Raw genomic sequence first — 27869 nt, 5'->3', positions numbered from 1 at the left:
AATTAAATTAGAATTGGAAACGAGATATCAAGAGTTTGAAAAATTTTAAAACGAGCCATAAATATTTTTATAAATATTTATGGAGTGTTAATAAGTTAGTATTAAAGTTTCGTCAAGAAATTTTAAAGTTTCGATAGTTAATTGAAAAAAAGGATTAAATTGTAACAAATGTAAAATTATGAGAAATGATTAAATAGCTTAAATGATAAAATAAAGAGGGTTTAAAAGGCAAATAGACCCAAGGTCTATTTGGGGTGGACGGCAAGAGGCATGAAATCAGCAGGAAAATTGATGAATTAAGGGCAAAATTGGAATATTGCAAAATTTACTTAATAAACCTAGGACTAAAGTGGAATTATCGAGATTTCTCATTATTTTTCTGCATTCTCATCAGCAAAAACACTATAGAAGGGTTTTCTTAAGCTGGTTTTTCATATTTTTACTGCAAATCGAGAACCCGAAGCAAGTCGAGGAAAAGAAAAAGTAGCTGATTAGTCCCTAAACTTTCACAAATTTTACAAATCGACCCAGAGAATGATCAAATAAATGATCAAATTGAGCGGAACGTCGGATTTGAGTACTTCTGATCAGTGACAAGTGATAAGTGGTAGCCTCAGCTACACTTATCTGATCAGTGATAAGTGACAAGTGATAAGTGGTAGCTTTAGCTACACTTATCTGATCAGTGACAAGTGATAAGTGATAAGTGGTAAGTGGTAGCTTTAGCTACACTTATCTGATCAGTGACAAGTGATAAATGTGATCAGTGTAAGATCGTGGCAGTACTATGACTTCAAAAAGTGATAAGTGATCATACGCAAGACCATAGATATACTATGGCAAAGTGAAAGTGAAGTACTCAATTTTCCGTAACCGTTCCCTAATTTGGTTAAAGAATGATATGTGACAAACGGGCCCAAAAGAATTAAAGGAAATGGATGAGTGGTAGTAAGTTTATACAAAGGGAACTCACCAATGACTGTGGTTGACAGGTGAACTTAATAGTTGTGTATATTGTATAAGTGTATAAATATTTGGTAAGATTTATGTTTTATGCCTATGAACTTACTAAGCTTCTATAAGCTTACTTGAATGTATTCAATGTCTCTTGTAGATTGATGTGGAAAAATACGGAGGATCGGATCAACACAGAGGATCACACTATCCAGATTATCTCCGGTAGCTTTTGTAAATTTCCTTTTTGATTTATATGGCATGTATAAGGTTTGATGATTATATAAATACTAAGAATAATGAATATGTTAAATAGTATAATTATAATAGTAGTATAATTTGGTATCAATTTGATTGAAATGAATTGGTTGGTTGGATTGGTCTTGGTTTTAAAATTTGCAGGGAAGGTTAGATATTTATAAAGGGGTTATATTGAGCAAAAAAAAAAAAAAACTTTGGGATTTTGCGAAAAATTCCCTATGGTTTCGATTTAATTCTGGTTTGGTCTCGAAGTATGTTTTGGGCTTTGGAGGGCCATCTAAAGGACGCCATGACATGTTTTAGTAAATGAATAGTATTTAACTCGTATTAATGGAAAATTAATTCGGTAAACTCCGGTAGTGCCTCCTACCCTATTCCGGCGACGAATACGGGTAAGGGGTGTTACACAATCCGAGAGGGCTAACACTATGGAAAAGAAGAAAAAGTCTCTTTGTGTGACATGGAGTGATGAGGATTCCTCAAGTGGTTTTGGCTTAGAAGATGATCATCAAAACTTTATTGCTTTCACTGCTAATGCTGGAAATGAGGATTCTAATATAGAGTCTTGTGGTGAAATTAATGAAGACTTTCTAAAGACTTATAAACAGATGTTGGGTAAATGGGCAATGGTGTGTGAGATCAACATTCAACCGTCTCAAGAAAACAAGTGTTTGAAAGATGAGAATGCTATTTTGACCAATCAAGTGGCTGCAAAAGAAGCTTTACTGGTAGAAGAACATAGTAACATGGTGAAAATCAATGAAGAACTGGTTGGTGTAAAGTTGACGCTTGAAAAATTTAACAATAAGCTTGATGAGCTATTGGGACCAGAAAAAGGGATCCATGTAGATGGGGTTTAGGCATTGTGAACAAAGGGGAAAATGTTGAAGAAAAGCCGATTGTATTCATGAAAGCCTCAACATCAAAGTTAAAAATTATATTTTTAAAAAATTAATTAATTGCTGATATGGAATACGAGTGGAGTTCCACGTGGATGCCAAGCCAACAAAATTAGTAGACATTAATATTTTCATCCATTTTGGGGTGATTTGACAAATAATAGAAATTAAAGGGCTACAAAATATGAAAAATTAAATGAATGACTTTTTTATAAAGTTAGAGAGTCAAATAAGCCATTATTTCTTAAGCAAAACAACACAAATTACCACTTTCTAGGAGATCATTTTTATTAAAGCAAAAGTAAATTACTAATTAATACAAAAGAAGCCCAACAACATAAATTATAATTTCTTTTTACAAATAAACTAAATTTACAAAATTATTTCCCACAACTCATATTCTATGGTATAAATTGATAATACCTGCATTTTCTTTATTTGTATTCTTCTTAAATTTAAAATTTAGTTTTACTTTTTATATTTTAAAATTCATGTTTAATTGTTAACACTGTTAAAATTATTTTTTAAATTCAAGTTCATTACAAAGTATTTTTTAATTACATTGTTATCAAGTGAATATTTTTTTAATTTTAAAATATCAAATGGACCAATTTAATAAAAAATAATAGTGTTAATAATTGGACTTAAATTTTAAAATCTGAAAAATAGAGAGACTAAATTCTTAAAAATAAAAATAAAAAGACTAAATTTTAAATTTATAAAATGTACATATACTTATAATATTTTTTAATCTTTTGAAAAAGGAAAAAATCTACAGAAAAGCATGAGAAAGAGAAGACAGATAAGAATGGAGGTGAAGTTGACAACAAAGCCCTACCAAATCACCACACACATGTCTCTGATATTTTCGAATAGAGGATTATAAATTTAAGGATATTTTAGAGGTCCTAATTTTTATAAGTTTCTCTTATACCTTAATTTGTCAAAACAAATTGTTTTCAATTTGTATTTCTCTACTTTTCTGTACAAATTCATTCACTTAACTATACATTTAACCCAACCCATCAAATTTCTCAGTAGTTATCATGGAAAAAAATTAGATCCTATTAAAAAAAGAAATATTATTTTTTTTATAAAAGAAAATTTAAAATATTAAAAATCTAAAAATATTATTTTTATTTAAGTTAAGTTGAACGTTTAAAAAAATTATAAAGAGCAATGGAAGAAAAAAATATTAAACATTTTTACAACCTTTTATAAGGATATTGTTTTTGGGAAGTATTATGAAAGAATAATTTTATAAAGTTTGATTTAAATGTTTAGTGTTGTCGCTAGAAAATATTTTTGAGAAATAAAATATTTATTTTAGACATTGTAAGAATTAAGAAATGATATTTGCAAGTAAAATTAAACATTGTAAAAACAATGCTAGAAACACTACTAATTGCTTCAGGCATTGAGGCAAAAAATGAAGAACACAATAATATGTTTATACAATTCGGTTTCTCTACATTTACGGAGCTTTAGCCAGAGAGATAATTCACTGAATTAACACATTGTACAACAAGTGCTTGTAAGCTTTAACATTCACCAGATTAAAATCTCATATTTGCACCTAAGATTTGTAGCACTCTCCTCAATGTTTTCTCCCTTGAAACTTAACACTCAATATACTTCAAAGAAACTTGTCTTAATGAACAAAAATAACTGCTCTCAATACAATAATACTTCACTTATACAAGTCTCTTCCATTTATAAGGAATCAAACATTGCTAACATACTCAATCAATTACAATTAATCTTTCTATTAAAACAACAAGAAAACTAATACTGAGAATGCCTTCAATAAGTCAAAGATAAGTTTTGAATCTTTAGGATATGCTTCGTTTCGATCCAATCTCTATAAAACATGAAAGTCAATTTCCTTAATCCAATCCAAACTGATTATCAAAATATATCGTTATAAAATATTTGGATATCGTAGATGGGCTTGTACACACCCAAAGCATCGAAAAAGATCAAAGCCCAATGATTTTGTTACAAAAATTTGCCAATTCCATCCATGACAAGTTTATGAGTTTGAGTAGTGACAGATACTAGTAGCCGCTGCTCCTTGGCATACCTTAAAAACTGCACCAACCATAAAGATATTGTAAAGTAAAAATATTCATTTAAATTATTTTTAAATTCGTTAATATTGCAATATTTCAATAAAAATATAAAAATAATTAATTGTAACTCATTATTAATATTTTAATGTATAAAATATAAATTTTAAATATTTTAAAACCATTAATATTAATTGCTTATAACATTAATTTGAATATATAAACTATATTTTAAATATTAAAATATCAAAATTTCAACTTTAAATATTTATACTACATATAAATGATTTGAGAGTTATGTCACGAGTCAACTCAATTGAGGAAATTATCTAAATGTCCTTTTTTAATCTATAGTCTATACTATATATAATGTCTTTGACTAAATTGGTGTCATGAATCAACTTGACACCAACTCAATCAAGAAAATTACTTAAAAATCTATTTTAATAAGGAATTAAATATTAAAATAATAATATTTTAGTTTTTTTAAGAAAAAAATAAAAATGCAATATCTAAGGATTGACCCAAACTTAAAAAGAAGTTTAACCATAAATACTTTATCATTTTACCTCTAACTTAATTATTAATTAATTTTTGCACAAAATAATTTCAATATTATATTTTCTATCACCCACATTGTAAGTATAGTAAAATCTAATATCATATTATATATTTGAAACAAATTTTAATAAGGAAATAATTATATATCCCATATAAATATCAAGTAAAATACATTGAATTATAAAATGAGGTTAAATTTTCATTTGACTCAAAAAGTGGTTTTTTTTTCAAATGCAAAAGCAAAAAACATTATTTGAAACAATTTTGACTTCAAAAGTTATTTGTTTAGTATTGTTTATAGTTTAAAAATACTTTTGAAAAATAATACTAAACAAAGCTTTAACAATTGACTTGAGACAGAAGACTTGATATGTGGCTCTTGGTCATTTCACTCATGGTTCAATCAACATTTTCTTATTTTTTTTTTATATTTAAGAACTTATTTGATAACCAAACAAAAAAGATTGAATTGGTTAAGAATTAAATTTTAAATGATTTAATTTTTAAGAGTGTTTAGTAGTCTGCAATAAAAATCACTTAAGATTAAAAATGATAAATAGATAAAAGTTTATGTACACATTTACTCTATATCTACTTCTTCAATTCAGCCTCTTCTATTCAATAAACTTTTCTTTGAAACATAGATAAAAAGGAAACCTTCAATTTGCACTTGAAAAATAGTTCAATCCAATTGTTGATTAAATAAAAACGAACAGAAAAGTTAAATGGAAAGTAGCGCAAAGAGCAAAGTAAGGAAATATAGCATGCAATGTGTGTTAATGTAGTCCACTGAATGGTTAGATTCAACAATCATCTAGATCACCTATATATTAGTTTAAACCCAATCTATCTTTACACAAAAAAAAAAAAATAACCACAAGAACACAACAAAACTATCAACAAAGACACTAAAAAATCGCATCTTAAATAATGCCACAAACAATTTATTTATAAGCTAATACAAGAGTCCATCAAACAGAGTTTTGATAGGTTTTAAACTCAAATTTAAAAGTTAAAATTATCTCATTAATTATTTTGAGTATTTATCAAATAAAATTTTTCATAAATTAATCTTCTAATTGCCCTAAAACTCTCTATACAAATAATACTAATGATAAGTATTGTCTTCACTTCAAACTACATTTGTTGAAGAATGCTAGCCGAAAACCAATAATTGTTTTGTCAAACACTCCTTAGCAAACCAGAAAAACATCAAGCACTGATAGAGCCGAAACAACTCATAGTCCAAACAGAAAATTCATTCTCGTTCTGGCAGAACATGGAACCAACATATCAAAACCCCCAACATAAATCATTAATTCTTCAATTATATGTGATTTTTTTTGTATTTCTGTTTTAGTATTTGAGTCCCTTCTATTCATTAACTGATATGAATAAATCATTAATTCATCAATTACATATTCTCCTTTTTAAGGAGTTTTTCTTTCTTTGATACATTTCTGAGATTACTTTATCACTTGTGGTGAGTATTTGCTGCCTTTAGTAGGAAATTATTTGAGAGCAAGAAGTTTCTATAATGATACAATAATTTTAGGATTGATTGGGTTAAATTAATGAATTTTCTCAGTTGTATTCATCAAATTGCATAAACAATATTTGGTGTGTTTGCGCAAATTGTCCTTTACTTATTGTCTCTCAGTCTTGCATACTTCCAACACTTCTGTAGAAGATGAAAACTGGCAATTACAAATGCTTTCTTCAAACTTGTTGACAATAACATCAAATAAATTGTATTATTAAATATTTTTAATATATTATTTAATAATTTTTTAAAAAAAAAAGTCAGCTATAATTGCATATAATAATATAATAATATTAAAAATCATGCTTTTTTTTTTTGGGTTATATATTGCTCAAGTAAAGGTAAAATTTTTTAAAATGGTTAAATGTGTTCAAATAAGGGTTTTTTACGCACTTTAGTCTAATTTGTAAAAAAAGTTATGTAAATATTGACGCGTTTAGAATAAAACACATAACGTTTTAATAAGATATTACTTGAAAAGAAAAAAAAAAGTAATCTTAACATAATTTGAAACATGATATACGACATTTAAGAAGTCCTTATTTAATATTTTTAAGATGGCTGTTTGGATAAGTTTGATCTTCATTTGACCGTTTGTATAAAGATTAGACATTTAAATAACCATTTTGAAAGGTTTTGTTATTACGTAAGCAACCCCTGAAATATTGGGCACAATTTCAACATTAAACCTTTTTCTTTTTCAAATTGCACTAAAAGATATAAACCAATAAAAACAGAGTAACAAAGGGCAAACAAGTCAAACAAAGAAAATATCTAGGGACAAGAATGGGACTGAGATTTTTTGTATTGACGTACCGTAAAAGCAACGAATGTAAAGGCTGTTAGATTTTAAGCGGTGTTTTTGTCTGTATATCTAAAACTAATATTTAATTTATATACTTATAGCAATATAAAATTTAAATAATTAATGATTATTTTTATATGTTCGAAAAATTATATACATAATAAATATAAATATATTAATAAATATTTATTTTTGTTGTTTTTAGCACTAAGATATAAAAAAAGATTGACCTCAATTTTGAGATTAGATGAGATTTTATGCTAATTTCTTATTTAAAACAAAACAAAATAAAATTAGATTTTTCTATCTGATTTCATGTTGGTATTTTAACAGAAATAATTAACATATTAGTAATTTAGATTAAATTATGAATTATGAAATTAAAATATAAAATTATCTTGAAATTTGTAATTTCTTTGAAAAATTTTCTCATTTTTAATGTATTTGACACATATGTTAAAATTTTAGTGATACAAAATTTAGTTGATTTTTTAATAAAAATATATTTTAACAAATTGCTTCATATTCATATTCGTATTTATCTTTTAATTCAAAATTATTACAATAATATAAAATATTATATTAATAATATTAAGGTAAATAATAAATAATTTTCAAAACTCAACATATATTTTTATCCAACAATATAATTATATTTTGTAATTAACTTTTACAAAATATGTTAGCATAATTATCAAAACAAGATTGGAATGGAGGAAAATTATGCTTTTAGCCCTTAAAATTTATAAAATTTTAATTTAATCTTTTAAAAGCTACAAAGATATATGTGGTTTCCAACACATATTTTAACTTTATAAAAATATTAATTCAATCTCACTCTGTCCAAAAAATATTCTAACTTTGCGAAGATTGGGTCAAATTATTTTAAATAATTGATTTTATTGTTATAGTTTATAAAAAAAATTGAATGATTATGTTTTTATTATAATTTGGTTAGCATTTGATATAATAGTAGTGTACATTTTTATTTATTTTAGAAGTGTTCTTCAAAAACGGTCATGTATTTTTTAAAATATTTTATTATATTTTCTCCTTTGGTGGAGTTTAAAATTCTCTTGAGAGTAATGCATCAAATACTATTTCATAATTTACTTGTATTTATTAAATTTCTTTTATGATTTTTATAAAAAATTTAAATTTATTTATTTATATACAAGTAAATTTATAATTGAATTGATTAAACAGAAAATCGATAATCTAGTAAAAATATCATCTTAAACCACAAAAATCTAAACAAGTGTAAATCAAATGGCGGAGAAGTCGATAGAAGATGATAGATTGTCGACGTAGAGAATTATCAAAGAGAGAGAGAGAGAGAGAGCGTGTTAATATAAGCCACATCTATCCTCTTTATTTGCTCTTCGGCCGACCATTCCTACTATCAGTTTAAAAGAACAAAAAAAGGGTAAAAATAGGGTCTCTTCTCTCTGCAATTCCCAAAAGAAAAGACCCCTTTTTAGTATATTTTACTGTCCATTTCACTCTCTATTCAATTTCACCCTCTTTCTTTTCGGTGAGTTATGGAACTTTCTTGAGGTTTAATTTTTTATGCTTTTCTTATGCTTTGATGGTTTGGATTTTGGTTTTAGTTTCGTGGGTTTTTTTTGTTTGAATAAAGAAAAATTTGATTTTAGGGTTTTGGTTGGTTTGGGTTTTAATTGATTCTCTTTCTTGATTTCTTTATTGTAAAACCCAAAAAGACTTGGTGATTGGTAATGGATAAGGTGAGTAGCCCACCTGTTGACATTTTGTATAAGTTCCTTCTATGGGTTATGATAATAGTAATGATTGCTAATGGATTAGCTCTGGATATATTGTTTTGGGTTGATGAATTTATGATTTGCTAGAAGTGCTTAACTCAGTGGTGTAAGAACTGTTAATTATCCCTTTTCTTGGTAAATTGTTTCCATTTTTAGTTGATTTTGAGATTACATATGTGAACCTTCATTTATTTGTGACTGTTCTTCCAAATCTCTTATTGTTGGTTAATGATTTGCAATATTTTTGAAGAATGCAAGTGTTGTTTTGTTTGTTTGGGGGTTATTTAATTTAATTAGTCTTTGTCTTATCGCAGATAGTTTAGGAGTGATGGCTAAAGTTCTGGCGCAGTCGACTATTGTTCCTTCTCTAGTTACGAGTCGAAGTCATGGTCGATCCACTGGGAAATCGAAAAGGTCTGTCAAAATGATGTCTAGTTTACGAACACCTGGATTGAGGATAAATAGTTTCTCTGGGTTGCGGGGCTCAGCTTCTTTGGATAATATGGTTAGAGTTGACCAAGATTTCCATTCCAAGGTTGCGATTTCAATCTCGTCTCAACGTGGAAGGGGAAGTAGGTGTGTGCCTAAAGCCATGTTTGAACGCTTTACTGAAAAAGCAATTAAAGTAATCATGCTTGCTCAAGAGGAAGCTAGGCGACTTGGCCATAACTTTGTCGGTACAGAGCAAATTTTGTTGGGTCTTATTGGTGAAGGTACTGGCATTGCTGCAAAAGTTCTTAAATCCATGGGAATCAATCTTAAAGATGCGCGAGTTGAAGTGGAGAAGATAATTGGAAGGGGAAGTGGTTTTGTTGCTGTGGAAATTCCATTTACACCTCGTGCTAAACGTGTTTTGGAACTCTCGTTAGAAGAAGCTCGCCAACTTGGTATCTTTATAGATAATTTACAGCAGCTTTTAAATTACTTGTTGAATTTACTTTGATTAACTGGTATATAAGCTTATTTTTATAACATTTCAGGCCATAATTACATTGGATCAGAGCATCTGCTTCTGGGGTTGCTTCGTGAAGGTGAAGGTGTAGCAGCACGTGTTCTTGAGAATTTGGGTGCTGACCCAAGCAATATCCGCACACAGGCAAGAAATGCCTTTATTGACTTTATCTTGTTTAAAATTTTTTATTTATATTTTAAAAATTAACTGGGGTTAAATTTTTACTATTTGATTGACTAGGTTATTCGTATGGTTGGTGAGGGCAACGAAGTTAGTGTGGTTACCGGTGGATCAACTGGTAACACAAAGATGCCAACACTTGAGGAATATGGAACCAATTTGACTAAGTTAGCTGAAGAGGTAATTGGTTTTATTTATTTGTCATTTTTTATCATTTTGGTATTCATGTTTGCTTGTTTTTAAAAAAGTATTTTCTATTTTTAGGGTAAATTGGATCCTGTTGTTGGAAGGCAAGATCAAATCGAACGAGTTGTCCAAATATTGGGTAGACGAACCAAAAACAACCCGTGTCTTATTGGAGAACCTGGTGTTGGAAAAACTGCTATTGCAGAAGGCCTTGCCCAGCGAATTGCTACTGGTGATGTTCCTGATACTATTGAGGGCAAGAAGGTGCATATACATGTTCTTTTTACTATTAAAAACATTCTATTTTAGCAAAAGGGTTGAAGGAATTGACTTTGAATTTTCTTAATGCGTGTTCCGGATTAGAATTTCCTTGATCTTACAACAATTAGAACAACGCATTTGTTATGGTTTTCTTATCAGGTTATAACTCTTGATATGGGTCTTCTTGTTGCCGGAACAAAATATCGTGGTGAGTTTGAGGAGAGGTTGAAGAAGCTAATGGAGGAAATCAAGCAAAGTGATGAGATAATATTGTTTATTGATGAGGTGCACACTTTGATTGGAGCTGGAGCAGCTGAAGGTGCGATTGATGCTGCCAATATCTTGAAGCCTGCTCTTGCAAGAGGTGAATTGCAGGTACACTGCTATCGACACACTTAAGACTTCTATTGACGGTTTCACTAAATACTATAATCGTTTAGAGACTAGTTAATTTTTATATCCGGCTTCTAATTTGAGTTATGTGCGGTCTGCTTTTGCTGTTTATTGGAATTTTCTAGTTAGGTGTAAGAAATGCATGTTGAATTTCTACTACTGTTGAAATTATAGTATCGTTTACACTTTTACTTGAATTGATGTAGTGTATTGGAGCTACCACACTTGATGAATACCGAAAGCATATTGAGAAAGACCCAGCTTTGGAAAGGCGTTTCCAGCCAGTTAAAGTGCCCGAACCATCTGTTGATGAAACTATACAGATTTTGAAAGGTTTACGAGAGCGTTACGAGATTCACCACAAGCTTCGTTACACAGATGAGGCCTTAATCTCTGCCGCACAGCTTTCATACCAGTACATCAGGTACACGGTCATCTTATTTCATGGAGTTCCTTTATAGTCATTGAATCTGGAGTTCCCTTTTTGTTTCTCATTTCGGTTTCTGTATGCTTCAGTGATCGTTTTCTGCCTGATAAAGCAATTGACTTGATTGATGAAGCTGGATCTCGTGTTCGCCTTCGTCATGCACAGGTATGCTTGTATAATAACCTAGTCATGAAGTGACTCTTGCATGCTTTTCCTTCTCAAGTTCATTTTCATGACATTGTTGATACAGCTCCCTGAGGAAGCTAGAGAGCTTGAGAAAGAGCTCCGGCAGATCACAAAGTCGAAGAACGAAGCAGTTCGCAGCCAGGACTTTGAGAAGGTACAGAATTATTTCGAGTTTCTTGGGGCCTTTTTTGCTGATTTCCTTCGGAGGGTGGATCAATGGTCCTCCCCCAGGTCCTAACTCTTGCTTTTTATGTTGTGGGTTTGGCATAAACAGGCTGGGGAATTACGTGATCGGGAAATTGAACTCAGGGCTCAGATCACTGCAATCCAAGAGAAAGACAAGGAGATGAATAAGGCAGAGGCGGAGGCAGGGGATGGAGGGCCTGTAGTGACTGAAGTCGACATTCAGCATATAGTCTCTTCATGGACTGGTATTCCTGTCGAGAAAGTATCAACTGATGAATCTGATCGCCTACTTAAAATGGAAGAGACCCTTCATAAGCGAGTCATTGGTCAGGATGAAGCTGTCAAAGCCATTAGCCGTGCTATTCGACGTGCTCGTGTTGGTCTCAAGAACCCCAACCGGCCAATTGCCAGCTTTATCTTCTCTGGACCAACTGGTGTGGGAAAATCGGAACTAGCAAAGGCACTAGCTGCTTACTACTTTGGCTCTGAAGAAGCCATGATCCGACTTGATATGAGTGAGTTCATGGAAAGGCACACAGTGTCCAAGCTGATCGGTTCACCCCCTGGGTATGTTGGGTACACTGAGGGTGGTCAGCTAACTGAGGCTGTTAGGAGGCGACCATACACCGTAGTACTTTTCGATGAGATTGAGAAAGCCCATCCTGATGTTTTCAACATGATGCTTCAGATCCTCGAGGACGGAAGGCTTACAGATAGTAAAGGAAGAACTGTCGATTTCAAGAATACACTCCTGATAATGACATCAAACGTCGGAAGCAGTGTGATCGAAAAGGGTGGACGGCGAATTGGATTTGATCTCGATTATGATGAGAAAGACAGTAGTTACAATAGAATAAAGAGCCTGGTGACAGAAGAACTGAAGCAATATTTCAGGCCGGAATTTTTGAACAGATTGGACGAGATGATTGTTTTCAGGCAACTCACCAAGTTAGAAGTGAAGGAAATTGCCGATATAATGCTCAAAGAAGTGTTTGACAGGCTTAAAAGCAAAGAAATTGAGCTCCAAGTGACCGAAAGGTTTAGAGAAAGGGTGGTGGAAGAAGGGTACAACCCAAGTTACGGAGCAAGGCCTTTAAGAAGAGCCATAATGAGACTTCTGGAAGACAGCATGGCTGAGAAGATGCTTGCAAGGGAAATCAAGGAAGGTGATTCAGTAATTGTAGATGTTGACTCTGATGGAAATGTCACGGTTCTCAATGGTAGCAGTGGCACTTCCGAGTCATTGACCGATCCGATTCCAGTTGTGTAAACCACATAAGCCACTCTAGATATGTTGTTTTGTACCCTCTTTTTTCTTTTTCTTCTCCTTTTGATTGAACTGGCTATACTATTATGAAGTCTGTTTTGTTGGAAGGACTAGTTGGGCAGTTGAATTGGAAGCCATTAGTTGCTTTTTGCATTTGGAAGTGTTGAAACTGTAAATCTTTTAACACTGAATTTGTGCATGCATAGTTGGAGTAGGCTTTCAACGAGGATGGTGGTTGGTAGTGCTGTTTTGCTTAGTTTATTTCACAATAAAAAAAGTTTAAATTTGTTCAAAATGTGATTCCTTTACTTCTGTACATGAATGATGAATCAAAATGTTTTTTAGCTGCTTCTCTAATGGTTCATGTTTACAACCTTGTCAACATTTAGACCAAGTTTAGTACCTGTACTTCTCGAATTAAATTAAATTTATTTTGTTAGTCAATTGTTTTTTAGTACGGTTGTAGATTTGGTTTATATTTTTCAATTAGATTTTAAGTCATTATAAATTTAATATTTTGGAGCTTTAGTCTTAACTCAAATGTTAGCCATTAATTCATTAATGAAATTCTTTTTTTAATAATATGTAAAAATAATAAATTAGTGATACATAAACAATTGCTATTGCTATTGAGGATTGAAATTTTAAAATTTAAAGGATTAAAATTTTAAAATTTAAAAAATATAAAGATAAAGATTAAGTTAAAGTTTATAATTTAAATCCATAAATTTCGCAAAATACAAAAATTAATAATAAAATTTTACTAATATAAAACATACAATACATGTTTTCCTTGCTTCTAAGAGAAAGGAAGCTATGTTATAAAAAGGTTCTAACCAAGAGATAACCTAACATGCGTATGAATCTGAACATAATTCATATGTTATATGAGTTTGGATTTAACACTAAAATTGAAGTTAAAAATTTTACGTTAGGGTGACATTAAATAATAATATTTTTAGATTTAAAATAATTTAAATTGAATTATTTAATTTTAAGACGGTAATTTTGGAGCTATAAAAAGTTTAAATTGAATTTTTAACTGTTGAAAAGGGCTAGGTTTAAAATTATGTCATTTAGCCATGGGGCAAGGCCCTGTCCGCCCATGGCTTCGTACTCATAATTGCAATAGTGATGAAAAAAATATTTTATATTTTAAACTGTAAAACATTATATTTTAGCTTATTTAACATATTGTCGTTGTAGTATGGTGATGAGTAATTCTGCATTTCTTATCATTCGTTTTTTGTTTAATCGGTTTGGTGATTTAAGTTTAATTATTAGATTAATAATAATTAAATAAATAATTAAAATTTTATAAAATTAGAAATGTTAAAAAATATTAAATTGGTTCAACCTGTTAAATTGATTTTTGTCTCAATCTTTTATTTTTATTGATTTCGAACAATTTTTGATTCGATCTGTTCAAATTTTTTTATTTAGATCAATATATCGATTGATTCTTGATCTAATCGGTTTAACCGATCAATGTAATCATGTTCCAAGAACATTGATAACATCATCAAATATTAACAAAATCAAATTCAAAGACCAAAAATAAAAATTAATTTAATTATCAAGTTCAAAAAATAAAAAATTATATTATCCCAACAAAAAAATATCTCGAATCTTTTCTTAAACGTCTCGTCCAAAGTAGAAGGATGGGAAGAACCACTTGATGATGCCTTTATTGCTGCCATGGCGGATTCAAAGCCTACAACCGGACTGAGTCAATACTTTCTGGAATTTCAAATGCTTAAATTCTAGTTTTAGTCCTTGTATTATACTCAATTTAAAAGATAGTCATTATACTTTGATTTGAAATAATTTAATTCTTATATTATTTCTTCTATTAGTCAACTGAATGTGAAATTCTTTTTAAAACTCAAAATTCGAAAATCTCTATATCATTTAAAATATCAAAATCGTTATTTTTACTAAATTTTAGAATTTTTAACAATGTTATTGATTGAGATTAAGGTATAATACTAGTAATAGTTAATGAAAATAGTAAAGTTAAAATATGCAATAAATTATTGTATTCTTCAGAAATTTAGAATTTAGTTACTCTATTTTTATATTTTAAAATTGATTCAACTGTTCATTCTATTAAGATTATTTTGTTAAATTTAGGTTCATTACAACATCATTTTTTAGTTATATTGTTACTAAATGATTTTTTAAAATTTTAAAATATCACATAAAAATTTAATAATATTAATAATTAAACTTAAATTTTAAAATCTAAAAATAAAATAAAAACTAAAATTTTAAAAATAAAAATATAGTGATTAAATTTAAAAATATTATATCATCGGTGGTAAGAGAAAGGAAGCTTTAAGCTAACCATAAATTTTAATTTTGAATTTAATCTCTAAATTTAGGCCTCCTTTATATTGGAGTTTCAAATACTTAAGATTCTATTATACTCAATTTGATTATTTCAAGGATTATGCATTGTATTCTTTTATATATTTTTCATGTTCGGGTTGCTCCTTTTAATAATGTCGTCACTAAGATTCAAACATTATTTTCTTATTGAGAGTGTAATGTGCCTTACCACTACACTCAACATTTATTGGTACCACTGTACTTTGATTTGACATAACTTAAGTCTCTAAGTCAATTGATGTGAATTTTTTGGCAAAAGTATCATAGAGACTTTATACTAGAAGTCAAATTGTATTTTGCTCACTCTACTGAAAAAATGAGCCAATTGGTTATTGTACGTTAGATCTAAGAGCAAATTGATCATTTCTATTAAAAAATTCATCCATTTATACTATTAAAAATTGACGTGGCTGATGGAATAACCAGACAGTGATACATGACATGTCACGTGTACCTTATGCTAACGTACATAGATCGATTTTTAACAGCAAAAAAGGATAAAATTTCTAATGCACAAGAACTAATTTACTTTTTTTTTTAAGTAGAGAGAATAAAATACCATCTGACTCTTAATATAAGTTTTCATAAAACTTTCACCAAAATTCTTTTTAAAAATTTGAAACCTAAAATTGTTTATGTCATTTGAAATATGAAATTAAGGTTGGGATTAAGGTATATAATATTAATAATAGTAGCTTAAAACCATAATTTGACACAATTAAAAAAGGTTGCCAATTGCTAAACGACTTCCCAAGTTGAAAAGTCTCCCACAATGTGCGAAAGCAAATATGCAATGGCTTGTATATTTTGAACCATAAATGCATATATGTGTGTATATATATATATTCTTGCTTACATATATATATGTGTGTTTTTTTTTTTTTGTGTTTGCAATTTCAACTTGATCCCAACAAACAAATTATAGCTATACCCTAAGAAAACAATGGCGATTTCCGATAATTCTAGGCAATCTCTTCTTCCTACTTTCCTCTATTCCACTCCTTCCTTGAGCAAACGTCTCTTCAATTTGGAGCCGTCTTTGATGAAAGCTGAACATCGAACCCCGTTCATTTCATTGGGTGATGTAGGGGGGAGAGCGAGTAGAGTTGTGGTACCATCGCCAAAGGAGGGAAAAATAGAGTTGTTCTCCCCAGCTTTTTATGCCGCATGTACGGTTGGCGGGATGTTGTGTTGCGGCATTACTCACACCGCCGTCACGCCTCTCGACATTGTCAAGTGTAATATGCAGGTAATGCTTTCTTAATTTCTTCACCCAACTTTCGTATAGTGTTTTTTTTTTTTTAGGATCAATGTATTTTTTATATCCATTTTACTGTTTATAAAAAATAATTTTTTTAAAATTCGTGACTATTCTTTTTAACAATATTGTCTTTTAAGTAGGAGCAATGTTGAGGACAATAAGGGCTCATCTCTCTATATTAGGAAAATTTAATTTTTGTTTTTAAAGTTTATAAAATTTTAAGTTAATAGATGTTAAATTTGTACTTTAACCTTTTAATAAAATTTTAATTTAATCTTAAAAAATAAAAAATATAATCTATTAAAATAATAAATTTACATTCCAGCTCGCTCATTTGTACAATATATTTTAGTATTGCTTGGTACTTTCTGAATATTCCCCTAATTCAAAAAGAAATGAGGGATTAACGCTTAAAACCATGCTTGATCTTAAGTTTAGGTAAATTAAATCACTTATTATTTTTTTATGAATATAAGAAAAATATTATAATATATAATAATTGAATTATTAAACATAGATAATATTATAAATGTGTTTTTTTATTGGTCTTTGGTTGTTGATGATGCATGAATCAGGCTATGTTGACAATTATGGATTAACGTGTTGACTTTTCAACTGGTAATAATGTTTCAAAATTTCTTGGGATTCAAGGGTTTGATTTTGTTGGGTCCTCAAGGTTTGGAACAACTTTTTGGACATTGAAACGTGTTTTGTCCTCTTTTTTTTTGAATTATAATTTTTAAATATAGAAAAAATGGTTGAATATGTGGCGTATACGACCAGTCTTTTCTTTTTCATCCCATGGCTGCTGCCAATATTTTAATATCATGTGGTCAATACAAAAGTGCACATAATATATATTATTTTAAATAAATTAATTTAGTTCCTATATTATTAAAATGAATCAAGTAAGTCCAAATTATAATAAAATTAACATTTACTTTACAAAAATATTTTGGAAATTATTATTTTTCAATTGTAATTCAATTTCAAATAAAAGATTTTATATACAAAACCGTAAAAGTTTTATACATATTGACAATAGTAAATATTAACTCTATTTCAATTTAGTTTTATTTGATTCTTTTAATAATAGAGTGACTAATTTGTAACTTTTCATAATTGAGGATAAAAAAATCCTTATAGTTGAGTGACTATTAATATAGTTTACACAAAAAAAAAACTTCAAAAATAATTGAATAATGTTCAAGCCAAACTTAAAAAAATATAACTTATGTATAAATACTCCTACTTGAATTCGAGTGTCAGTGTTTTGTATGTGTTTGAATACACATTAGATGTATGTAAATATAAAATTTGAAGCAACATGGCTAATAGGAATGGTGATGAAATCCCCAGATTGATCCAACAAAATACAAGAGCATAACATCAGGGTTTGGAGTATTGGTTAAAGAACAAGGAGCTAAAGGTTTATTCAAGGGATGGGCACCTACACTTGTTGGTTATAGTGCTCAAGGTGCTTTCAAATACGGTTTCTATGAGTTCTTCAAGAAGTACTATTCCGATATCGTCGGTCCCGAGTATGCTGCCAAATACAAGACCCTCATTTATCTTGCTGGTTCTGCGTCGGCCGAGTTGATCGCCGACGTCGCTCTTTGCCCCATGGAAGCTGTCAAAGTTCGTGTGCAAACTCAGCCTGGTTTCGCTCGAGGTCTATCTGATGGATTACCAAAGATCCTCAAAGCTGAAGGTGTTGCCGGGTATGACGTCCATAAAATGCACCTTTATTTATTTGGATTTTAATATTACACTTATTGGTGGTATTTTTGAATAGAATCAATGGTCAAACCAATCATGATATTAGTTCTCCGTTTGATAGTTAATCTAATCATAAAAAAAATTCTGAAAAAAATAAAAAATAGGAAAAAAAATTATAAAAAAGGCAAATAAATAATAATGAAATAAACAACAATTATCCACTCCGATTTAGGGTTGGTTTTTCATTTTCATTTTTCCTTCATTTTAAATCATTTAATAAGTATTTGGATGGATTGGGTCAATTGGGCTTTTTTTCCCTGTTTTGACCCATTAATTTGAGCTAAAAACATAAAAAAATTGGTTTAACTACTTTTTTTTTGTCAGTTAGTAGTTCGCACTTCAACCCCGATTATGAGTGGTTGGTTCTAAAACTGATCTAATCTCTTTGTTCAAATTAATATACCAACCAATTTTCAGTCAAATCCAATTTAAATAACATTTCTCTCCAACCTCAAATTTGATTCAATCTCATCCAATGATTTATATTAGTATTATACATAATGATATAAATTTATAAAATGGGAAAATAGATCCACTTTTTATAGTTTAGATGGATAATCCTATTATTGCACAAATCTAATTTATATAATAGATTTTGTTTTTATTTTATTGCATGAAAATGTCACACTATATATAATCTCTCTTCTTGTTTGTATAGGTTATACAAAGGCCTTGTTCCTCTTTGGGGACGACAAATTCCATGTAAGTCATATATTATCATCCCTTTCATGTTTTTCGAAACTCTGGTGTTAGTATTTAATATATATGTATATATAAAATTTTGCAGATACAATGATGAAATTTGCATCATTTGAAACAATTGTTGAGCTAATCTACAAGTATTCTATCCCAACACCCAAACAAGAGTGCAGCACAGCATTACAACTAGGGGTGAGCTTTGGTGGTGGTTACATTGCTGGTGTTTTATGTGCTGTTGTATCACATCCTGCAGACAACCTTGTTTCTTTTCTCAATAATGCTAAAGGGGCAACTGTTGGCGATGTAAGTGTAATAAAAAAATATCCTTCATCCTTTTTTTTTTTCTTGAAATTGGTAAAAGTATCATGGCGATAAGAGTCGGATTGCATTTTGCTCTCTACTAAAAGTTATGGGCGAATTAATTAATAAAAATACCATGGAGACCCTTGTCTTAAGAGTTTGATTGCATTTTGCCTCATTTACTAAAAAAATGAATAAATTAATCATTGTACATTAGATCAAAGAGTAGTTTGGTCATTCTGTTAAAAGTTACATTCATTTCTACTATTAAAAACTGGTCCCTATATCTCAGAAGGAAGTACACATGTCATGCCATGTGTAACTATTTAGTTATTCTGTCAGCCACGCTAGTTTTTAACACTAGAATTGGATAAAAATTTTAATCGAAAGGATTGGTTTGCTCTTTAATCTAATAAATAAGGACTAATTCGCTCATTTTTTTGAGTAAAGGAGGTAAAATGCAATCTAACTCCTAGTACAAGGGCTTCTATGGTACTTTTACTCAAATTAGTCATTGTGCGATACATCAAGGAGCAAACTGGTTTTTTTTATTAAAAATTTCATCTATTTTTACTATTAAAAATTTGTTATTGTACGTCAGCATGGTGTAAACATGGCATGCTACGTGTAACGAGGTAGTTACTCTGTCAACCACATCAGTTTTTAAAGGTGGAAATGGATGAAATTTTTAATAGATTGAGCCAATTTGCTATTTGATCTAATATGCATGGACTAATTTATTCATTTTTTAAATAAAAGAAGATAAAAATATAATCTTACTCCTACTACAGGAACGTCTGAAATTGTATATACAGATTTTGTTTTAGTTTTCATATATATATTCACTTTAATTGCAGGCGGTGAAGAAGCTAGGAGTAATGGGTCTTTTAACTCGTGGCCTTCCTCTTCGTATTTTCATGATTGGAACCCTTACTGGAACGCAATGGGGAATCTATGATTCATTCAAAGTTTTTGTTGGCCTGTAAGTTCTTCTGCTTGCAAATTTTTTACAATTCTTTCAAACTCAAAATTTTGTTTTAGAATTGAAAGTATGGTTCAAATCGAGTGTCATTGAATTTTAGGGACCTATTTAAAACTTTTAAAAATTTTTAGGTATCTAATTAAATTTTCTTTAAAATTTAGGAGCTTCATAAGAATTAAAGAAAACCAGAACTTTTGGAAATCTAAACTAAAATTTCTAAAAATTTTGGGGGTCTAATTAAAACCTTTAAAAATTTTAAGGAGCATAATCAAAATTTTTCAAAACTTTTGTGGACCAAACCCCCTCTGGCTCCAACGTAGTTCCGCCACTGTTGGTAGCAGAGAGCAACTTCTGATTAAAACTAAGAAAATTGATTCAATCGTTTTAGTCGGTTTGGGAGGTTTGTTCAGATAAAGGTTCGGTTTTGTTAATTGTTTTGGTTGGTTATTGGTTTTTTAAATTTCAAATTGACCTAAATGAAAAAAACAGACTTAATTTAATATATATTTTAATTATTTATAATATATTTATAATTTATAATATATAAAATAAATAAATAATATTCAATCCCAATAATTAAGTCGAGTAATTAAAGTTGGCTAATTGATCGAATAAATCAACCTAAAGTTGATTCAGTTACGTCGGTTCTTGAATTTTAGTTCAATTGAGTTGATTTTTGAGATTATGATAAGTTGTTAGTTTAATAAAAAGTCAATCGAATCGATTGAAAAAACCAAATATTCTTCCTAACTGCTGGGTATACATAAAAAAAAAGTCTATTTAAAAAGTAATGAAATTATTTTCTAAGTTTGCTTAAATAAATTGAACTCTTTTTTATCTCCAAGAAATTCATTTATATGTTGAATAAATCAAATGACCTTCAATTTGGTTTACATTTTGCAGGCCAACCACGGGTGGTGCTACTCCTACTCCTGCCACTTCAAAGGCATGAAAAAGTATTGTTCTTTTCAAACAAGATGCCTACTTTTTTTCAGTTTAGAAATTTTGCCTTTATTGATAGAGCAATAATAGGATTGATCAATAAATTCAAAAAATAATAGGGGTTGATCAATGCCCACAAAATTAGTATTAGTTGCCACTTTCGTCTAAATTCTATTCTTTTGTAGACATGATTTATTTGTCAATCTTTTGAAGATTGTAACCAAAATTTGAAAATGATTAATGATGATTGGAACTTTGTTTTTAAATACTCTTGTTAAAGATTATATTTGATTGAATCCACGAAGGTAGGGATGACAATGGAGTGGGATAGAGAAATGTAACACCCCATACCTGATTCGATCACCGAGTTTGAGCTACAACATGTTATATTCGTTGCCAAAGCAATTAGGATTGAATATATTCAATTTCTACCATTATACATTTAATTATGAGTAATACATGCATATAATATGATATACAATCATTCTTGAGTCTTACACGAGCTTATGAAAGCTCTATTGGCAACCCAATGTCAAATTAGGACCAAATTATAATATTTTCAAAATTTGGGATTGATGTTGCGATTTCGGGGGTTCCTTGTCGTGATGCAACATATTAACTAAGCTCGTCGTGGCGACAAGGGTTTGACGTCATGATGTGACCATTTATTTCTAAATGGTCTAAATTGGTACCTATTCAAAATGGCCTAACCAATTGGCCAAATTCACTTTCAACCTGCTTTATAAAAAAAAAACACATTTTCAATGCTTCATAAACCACCTTAAATGTTTCAGCCCAATCAATTCATCAAAATTCTCATTCAATTCAATAACTAACCTTAAGATACAAGTCCATTTCTATCATTACCATTCAACATATAAGTTAGTTTCATGGAACAAACCATTCAAAACATTTATCATATGTAAATACACAAATAGACTATAACATAACAATATTTTATGCATTTCAAACCTTGTGACATATTCAAATACATAATCTAACCAAATGACCATTTCTAAGATACCAACTCTAACTTCAAATGTTCACAAGATCACATATTATATGTTACACTCGGTTCTCATTAAGGACCCAAAGATAAAAGAATTGGGAGTGAATTGAATTAAATAATGAATTGGTAGACCTTACTAAGAAATTTAGATATTTTAGAGGTTGATGAGCAATTAGTTGGATTTGAATTCTGGTTTGGTTAAGATGGAATCGACTGGTTTCATAAGTGGGAGACACAATGATTACTGGCGATAGGCTAATAGAGGATTAGTGACTGTGTAGGGGAGTTATATATTTGGGAGATAAAGGACGTTCCTACAAAAGGAATTTTTCTCAATTCTATTTACAATTTCCTCTCATCTGCATCGTCTTCTTTGGTTGTTCTGAAGAAGAAGAGAATTTAGAAGAGTTCTGTATAGAGCAGAAGTTGTGATAATTGAAGTCTGGAAGTAGAGAAATTGAGAAACTGGTAAGCTTTCTTATCTTTCTAGGCTCATGAATTAGAGAAAGAAGGAGGGTAGGGGCTCCTAATAAGTTTTTGTAAACTAGGTTTTGGGTTTTAAGGTTTGAATATCTTCGATTTAACTGATAAATGATTGTAATGCTTAAATTCTAGGGCAAAAGAGGCTTTGGTGTTTGAACAAGCTAAGTTGATTAGGACAAAAGATGTAAGGTGTGACAACCCGAATTAGAGCCTAATCGGAATAGTGGTTTCGTGACCACAAATTCGAGATAGAAATAATTGTTTTATAATTATTTTGGGGTTTATGATATGATTTCATGATTTCCTGAAAATTTCGTGATGAAATTTATGCATGCATTGCGCTTAAGTTGAGATTAGGGACTAAATCGAATAAATTGTAAAACTCGTGTTTTAGAAGTTTTTAGTATGAAATTGCTTTGGGATATTAACTAGGAGGTCTTAAATAGCAATTTGACCCATTCCTAAGTTATGGACAAAAGTTGGACATGGAGGGAATTTTTTTGAAAGTTTAGTAGTAAGGGCATTTTGGTCATTTGTATATTAAATGAAATAAAATGGGAAAAATAACACAAAATTGGTTAAGTTGCTGACGAAAATTGCTCTCCTCCATAGCTAGGGTTTCTTCAACTTTCAAGCTTCATAGTAAGTGATTTCAAGCCCCGTTTTTAATGTTCTTTACATTTTTGAAATCCTCGTAGCTCGGTCTACCTATTTCTACCATTATTTCGAGTTAGAATTTATGTTTAAAAATTTACCCATGAATGATATGTATGTATTTTAGTGTTTTATGGTAGAATATGAATGTTTGAAGTTAGGAGAACGATATTTTCTAAGCGATTTTTAGCAAAAACGAGTAAAAAGGCATAATCGGTAAAAATACCTATTGTTCATAACTATGTGTTAGAGTGAAAATTTGATGTTGCCATAGAAGGGAAAATTGACCATCATGTCATAGAACATAAGAATAAGGGCTGAAATTAAATTTCCAAGCCTACGGGCAAAATTGTAATTTTGTAAAAGTTAGGGGCAAAAATGTAATTTTTCCATAATGTGACTTTTGGATTGAAATAAATAGTTTGAATGTTAAATGGGCTAAATGTGTTGTTATAGATCAAGAAAGGCGTGGAATCGACCTCAAACGAGGGAAGAAAAAAGTTTTGGACTAAATTGCAAAATTGCCCTATTTTGCACCGAGGTAAGTTTGTATGTAAATAAACATTAACTTCATTTACATTTTTATATTTCAGCCTATTATATATATATTCTAGCTAATATTGTAGCATAAATAGACTATTGGAAGAATAGAAATAAATAATAAAGAGAGGAATCCCGGTTGAACATTCGGAAAGATTGAATAAAATTGATGGAGCGTAGCTAGGTCACATGTATGGTGTTGAGTGCCCATCATGTGTACAAGAGAGCTACGAGATACTATGTGGTAGCTAGGTCACATGTGTGATACGGGACGTATCCCATGTAGACAAGAGAGCTATGTGAGAGATAAATATAGCTAGGTCGCATGCGTGATTCCAAGTGAAGGACACCATGTAGACAAGAGAGCTACGAGACACATCGGCTAGGTCGCATGAGTGGTACTAAGTGTTCACCATGTGTACAAGAGAGCCGAATTAAATGAAATATGATTGTGGGGCTGTGTGCTGAAACCATCAAGTATCGAGGATTAATCCGAATTGTTCAACGGGATGGCTTTGTGGTGACATTGTAGTCATGGACCTACACTTGTGATGTATGAAATGTGGTGAAAATAATTTGTGGTATATATATATGTAAGTTAAAATGAGGTTAGTGCAAAGAATGGGTGAAAGAGTGAAATTAGCATTAAAACTGTTTTAGACAATAGCAGTGATGTGACTTTGAAAAATCACCAAAAATAGAAGGAATTTAATTAGAGGTTTAATGAGATGTGGAATTAAATCTTAATGAGTCTATTTTTATATAAAAGAAACAGAGAAAGCAAATGAATTCTATATTTTGAGATATTTACAATTGTGTGTGACTTGCTCAGGATAACTATGTGGTCCCCTGTTCCAACTTTGAAAAATCATTAAAAATTGTACAAAACAAATTAAGAAATATAGTTTATATTCATAATTTCCTTATTAAGTCTAGTTTTAAATGAAACAGGTTTCATGGTTATTTGAATTGTGTAATGAGAGAAATTCAATTCGTAGTGAACAGAGGTCAGATTAGTTGAGCTGTGTAACAAGGGAAACTTTAACTAATAAACTGTACTAATTGGCTGAACGAAAAATTCTAGAAAAAAATTAGTAAAAATTTTTATGAGTCTAAATTCAGGGAAATTTTACGGATTTGAATTTCGAGTTTTTTAACTCGAGTTATGATTTATTTAGTGATCATGACGCAGGAGGGACAGCTTGATCAAATTGGAGTAAATAGTAAAATTTAAAAATATGATATAATTGAGTTATGTTGTAAACATATTAGATTCCTTATTTGTTATTTATATACTTACTTACTAAGCTATAAGCTTACTTTCTTTTCTCTCATTTGTCTTATAGTGTCATCCAACTAGCACAGGAGTTAGAGATCGTAGAAGATCCGCCCGCACTATCAATACTCTGGGTATCTGAACTCAACATTTTGAAATATGGCATGTATGGCAGACTTAGTTATTTTGTTACGTGTCATAATTGTCTAGGTTTAAATTACTACTTATAGTATAAAACTAATCATTTTGGACGAAGCCTTTGAAATTGGTTTGTATTGTTAATGGCATATGTTATAATGATTCATGATCAAATTGCATGCCATATTTTTGTTGGGTTTTATTTAATAGTATATACTATAATTTGTTAATACCTCGTACCCTATTCCGGCGACGGACACGGGTAAGGGGTGTTACATTTAGTGGTATCAGAGCTATGATTTAGTCGGTTCTCGGACTAATAAAGTGTGTGTAAAAGTCTAGCTATACATGCCATAAATATATTGTGATAGTGTGGTGACTCCTGATTATTCTAAACTGTGTTTTGTTTTAATATAGTAATGGATCCTCACGGAATTGCGGCTGATGATGCTGCTAGTAATGCGTCGGCTCCCGCACAAGGGACCGCGCCTGTGGAAGGTAGACCTGAGACATTAAGACAGGGAGATGAGGCTCGGGATGCCTTTCTCCAAATGATTAACAATTGGTATACTGAATTTATTCGAGCAAATCCAAATGCTCAACCTCCTCCACCCCTCCTATACCTCGGGACGATTCTGTAGCTGCTCAAGGCATAGATTTGGTAAGAATGAACAAGCCTCCAGTTGACAAGATTCAAAATAAGAGGCCGAAGAGTTTAGAGCAAAGATCGATGATGATCCCGAGAAAGCGGAATTCGGCTTGAAAATTCTACCGTGTATTTGATGAGCTCTCATGTACACCGATGAGTGCTTAAAGTGTGTTGTATCACTTTTGAGAGATTGACCTACCACGGTGGAAGACTTTGGTAGCAGTGGTGCCAAAAGAAAGGGTTACTTGGGATTTCTTCCAGGAAGAATTCAGAAAGAAATACATAAGTGAACGATTTATTGATCAGAAACGGAAGAAGTTCCATGAACTAAAGCGGGGCAAGATGTCTGTGACAGAGTATGAACGAGAATTTGTAAGACTCAGTAAGTATGTCCAGGAATGTGTGTCACTGAAGCTATTATGTGTAAGAGATTTGAGGACGGGCTAAATGAGAACATTAAAGTGCTTGTGGGAATTTTGGAGCTGAAAGAATTTGTAGTATTGGTTGATCGAGCTCTTAAAGTCGAAGAATTGAACAAAGAAAGAAGAAAAGCTGCTATTGAGGCTCGAGATGCCAGAAAAAGGCCGATAAGCAAGCCATTTGAATCTCAATCAAAGAGGTCCAAAGAGACAAACCCTTGAATGACAGTTTCAAAGGGGGATTCACACAGAGATCGTGGTAGAGCATATTGTGGTCCAAGCTCAAGCTACTTGGTGGCAAGTGTGGGTAATGTGGGACCTAGAAAGCCGAGTGTCGAATGTGGCGAGCAACATTATGGTGAGTGTTGGGAACCGAAGCGAGCTTGCTTCAAAAGCGGTTCTCATGAGCATTTTATTAGAGACTGTCCGGAGAAAGTTAAAGAAGAAAGATTTCAGAGTGCTAGACAGAATACCACCGCTAGTAGAGGTAGACCACTGAGAAATATTGGAGGTGGGACTAGCAGTAAAACTGCGATGAAAGATTCAGCGGCGAGATCAGAAGCTAGAGCACCTGCTAGAGCTTATGCTATAAGTGCCCGAGAAGATGCATCATCTCCCGATGTCATTACTGGTACATTTTCTCTTTATGATACTATTGTTATTGCATTGATTGATCTCGGGTCCACTCATTCCTATATTTACATGAATTTAGTATCTAATAAAAAGTTGCCTGTTGAGTTTACTAAGTTTACGATCAAAGTGTCGAACCCCTTAGGCCAATATGTGCTAGTTGACAAGGTTTGCAAGAATTGCCCATTAATGATTCAAGGTCACTGTTTTCCGGCTAATTTGATGTTGTTAGCATTTGATGAGTTTAATGTTATCTTGGGAATGGACTGGTTGACATTGTATGATGCCAAGGTAGATTGTAAACAAAAAACACTAGAGTTGAAATGTGAAAATGGAGAAATTCTGTGGGTTGAAACAGATGAATCAAATAAATTGCCTATGGTGATTTCGCACATGTCTGCACAGAAATACATGAGGAAAGGGTGTGAAGCTTATCTGGCTTATGTAATGAATACTGAGTTGCCTCAACTGAAGTTTGAATTAGTACCGATAGTCTGTGAGTTTCGGATGTATTTCGGAGGAATTGCAGGTTGCCTCCGAACAGAGAGATAGAGTTTGCCATTGATTTGTTACCGGGTACTGCACCGATCTCGATTGCTCCATATAGAATGGCTCAGATTGAATTAAAAGAATTGAAGGCTCAGTTGCAAGAGTTAACAGACAAGGGATTTGTGAGACCGAGTTTCTCTCCTTGGGGTGCTCCTGTATTGTTTGTAAAGAAGAAGGATGGCTCAATGAGACTTCGCATTGATTACCGTCAGCTTAATAAGGTGACTATAAAGAACAAGTACCCATTGTCGAGGATT

At 31.0% G+C, this 27869-nt stretch overlaps 2 protein-coding genes across 2 annotated transcripts; both read left to right on the top strand.

Annotated features, from left to right (window-relative positions):
- The first annotated feature begins 8358 nt into the window (after positions 1-8358).
- LOC108450453 (chaperone protein ClpC1, chloroplastic) lies at positions 8359-13206 on the top strand. Its single transcript, XM_017748089.2, has 10 exons — positions 8359-8626; positions 9188-9760; positions 9854-9969; positions 10066-10185; positions 10270-10455; positions 10612-10827; positions 11052-11269; positions 11362-11437; positions 11523-11612; positions 11733-13206. Exons 2-10 carry the CDS (start codon positions 9202-9204, stop codon positions 12912-12914), a joined length of 2763 nt encoding a protein of 920 aa, XP_017603578.1. The 5' UTR covers positions 8359-8626; positions 9188-9201; the 3' UTR covers positions 12915-13206.
- Positions 13207-16090: 2884 nt separating this feature from the next.
- Positions 16091-21531, top strand: LOC108484622 (mitochondrial phosphate carrier protein 3, mitochondrial-like). Its single transcript, XM_017788480.2, has 6 exons — positions 16091-16551; positions 17923-18284; positions 19001-19044; positions 19130-19344; positions 20199-20323; positions 21227-21531. The coding sequence occupies exons 1-6, from the start codon at positions 16246-16248 to the stop codon at positions 21273-21275; spliced, it is 1101 nt and encodes a 366-aa protein (XP_017643969.1). The 5' UTR covers positions 16091-16245; the 3' UTR covers positions 21276-21531.
- Positions 21532-27869: the final 6338 nt, after the last annotated feature.

Source organism: Gossypium arboreum, chromosome 7 (genome assembly GCF_025698485.1).
Source record: "Gossypium arboreum isolate Shixiya-1 chromosome 7, ASM2569848v2, whole genome shotgun sequence".
Classification (NCBI taxonomy): Eukaryota; Viridiplantae; Streptophyta; class Magnoliopsida; order Malvales; family Malvaceae; genus Gossypium; species Gossypium arboreum.
This window is presented reverse-complemented; position numbering and strand designations above follow the sequence as displayed.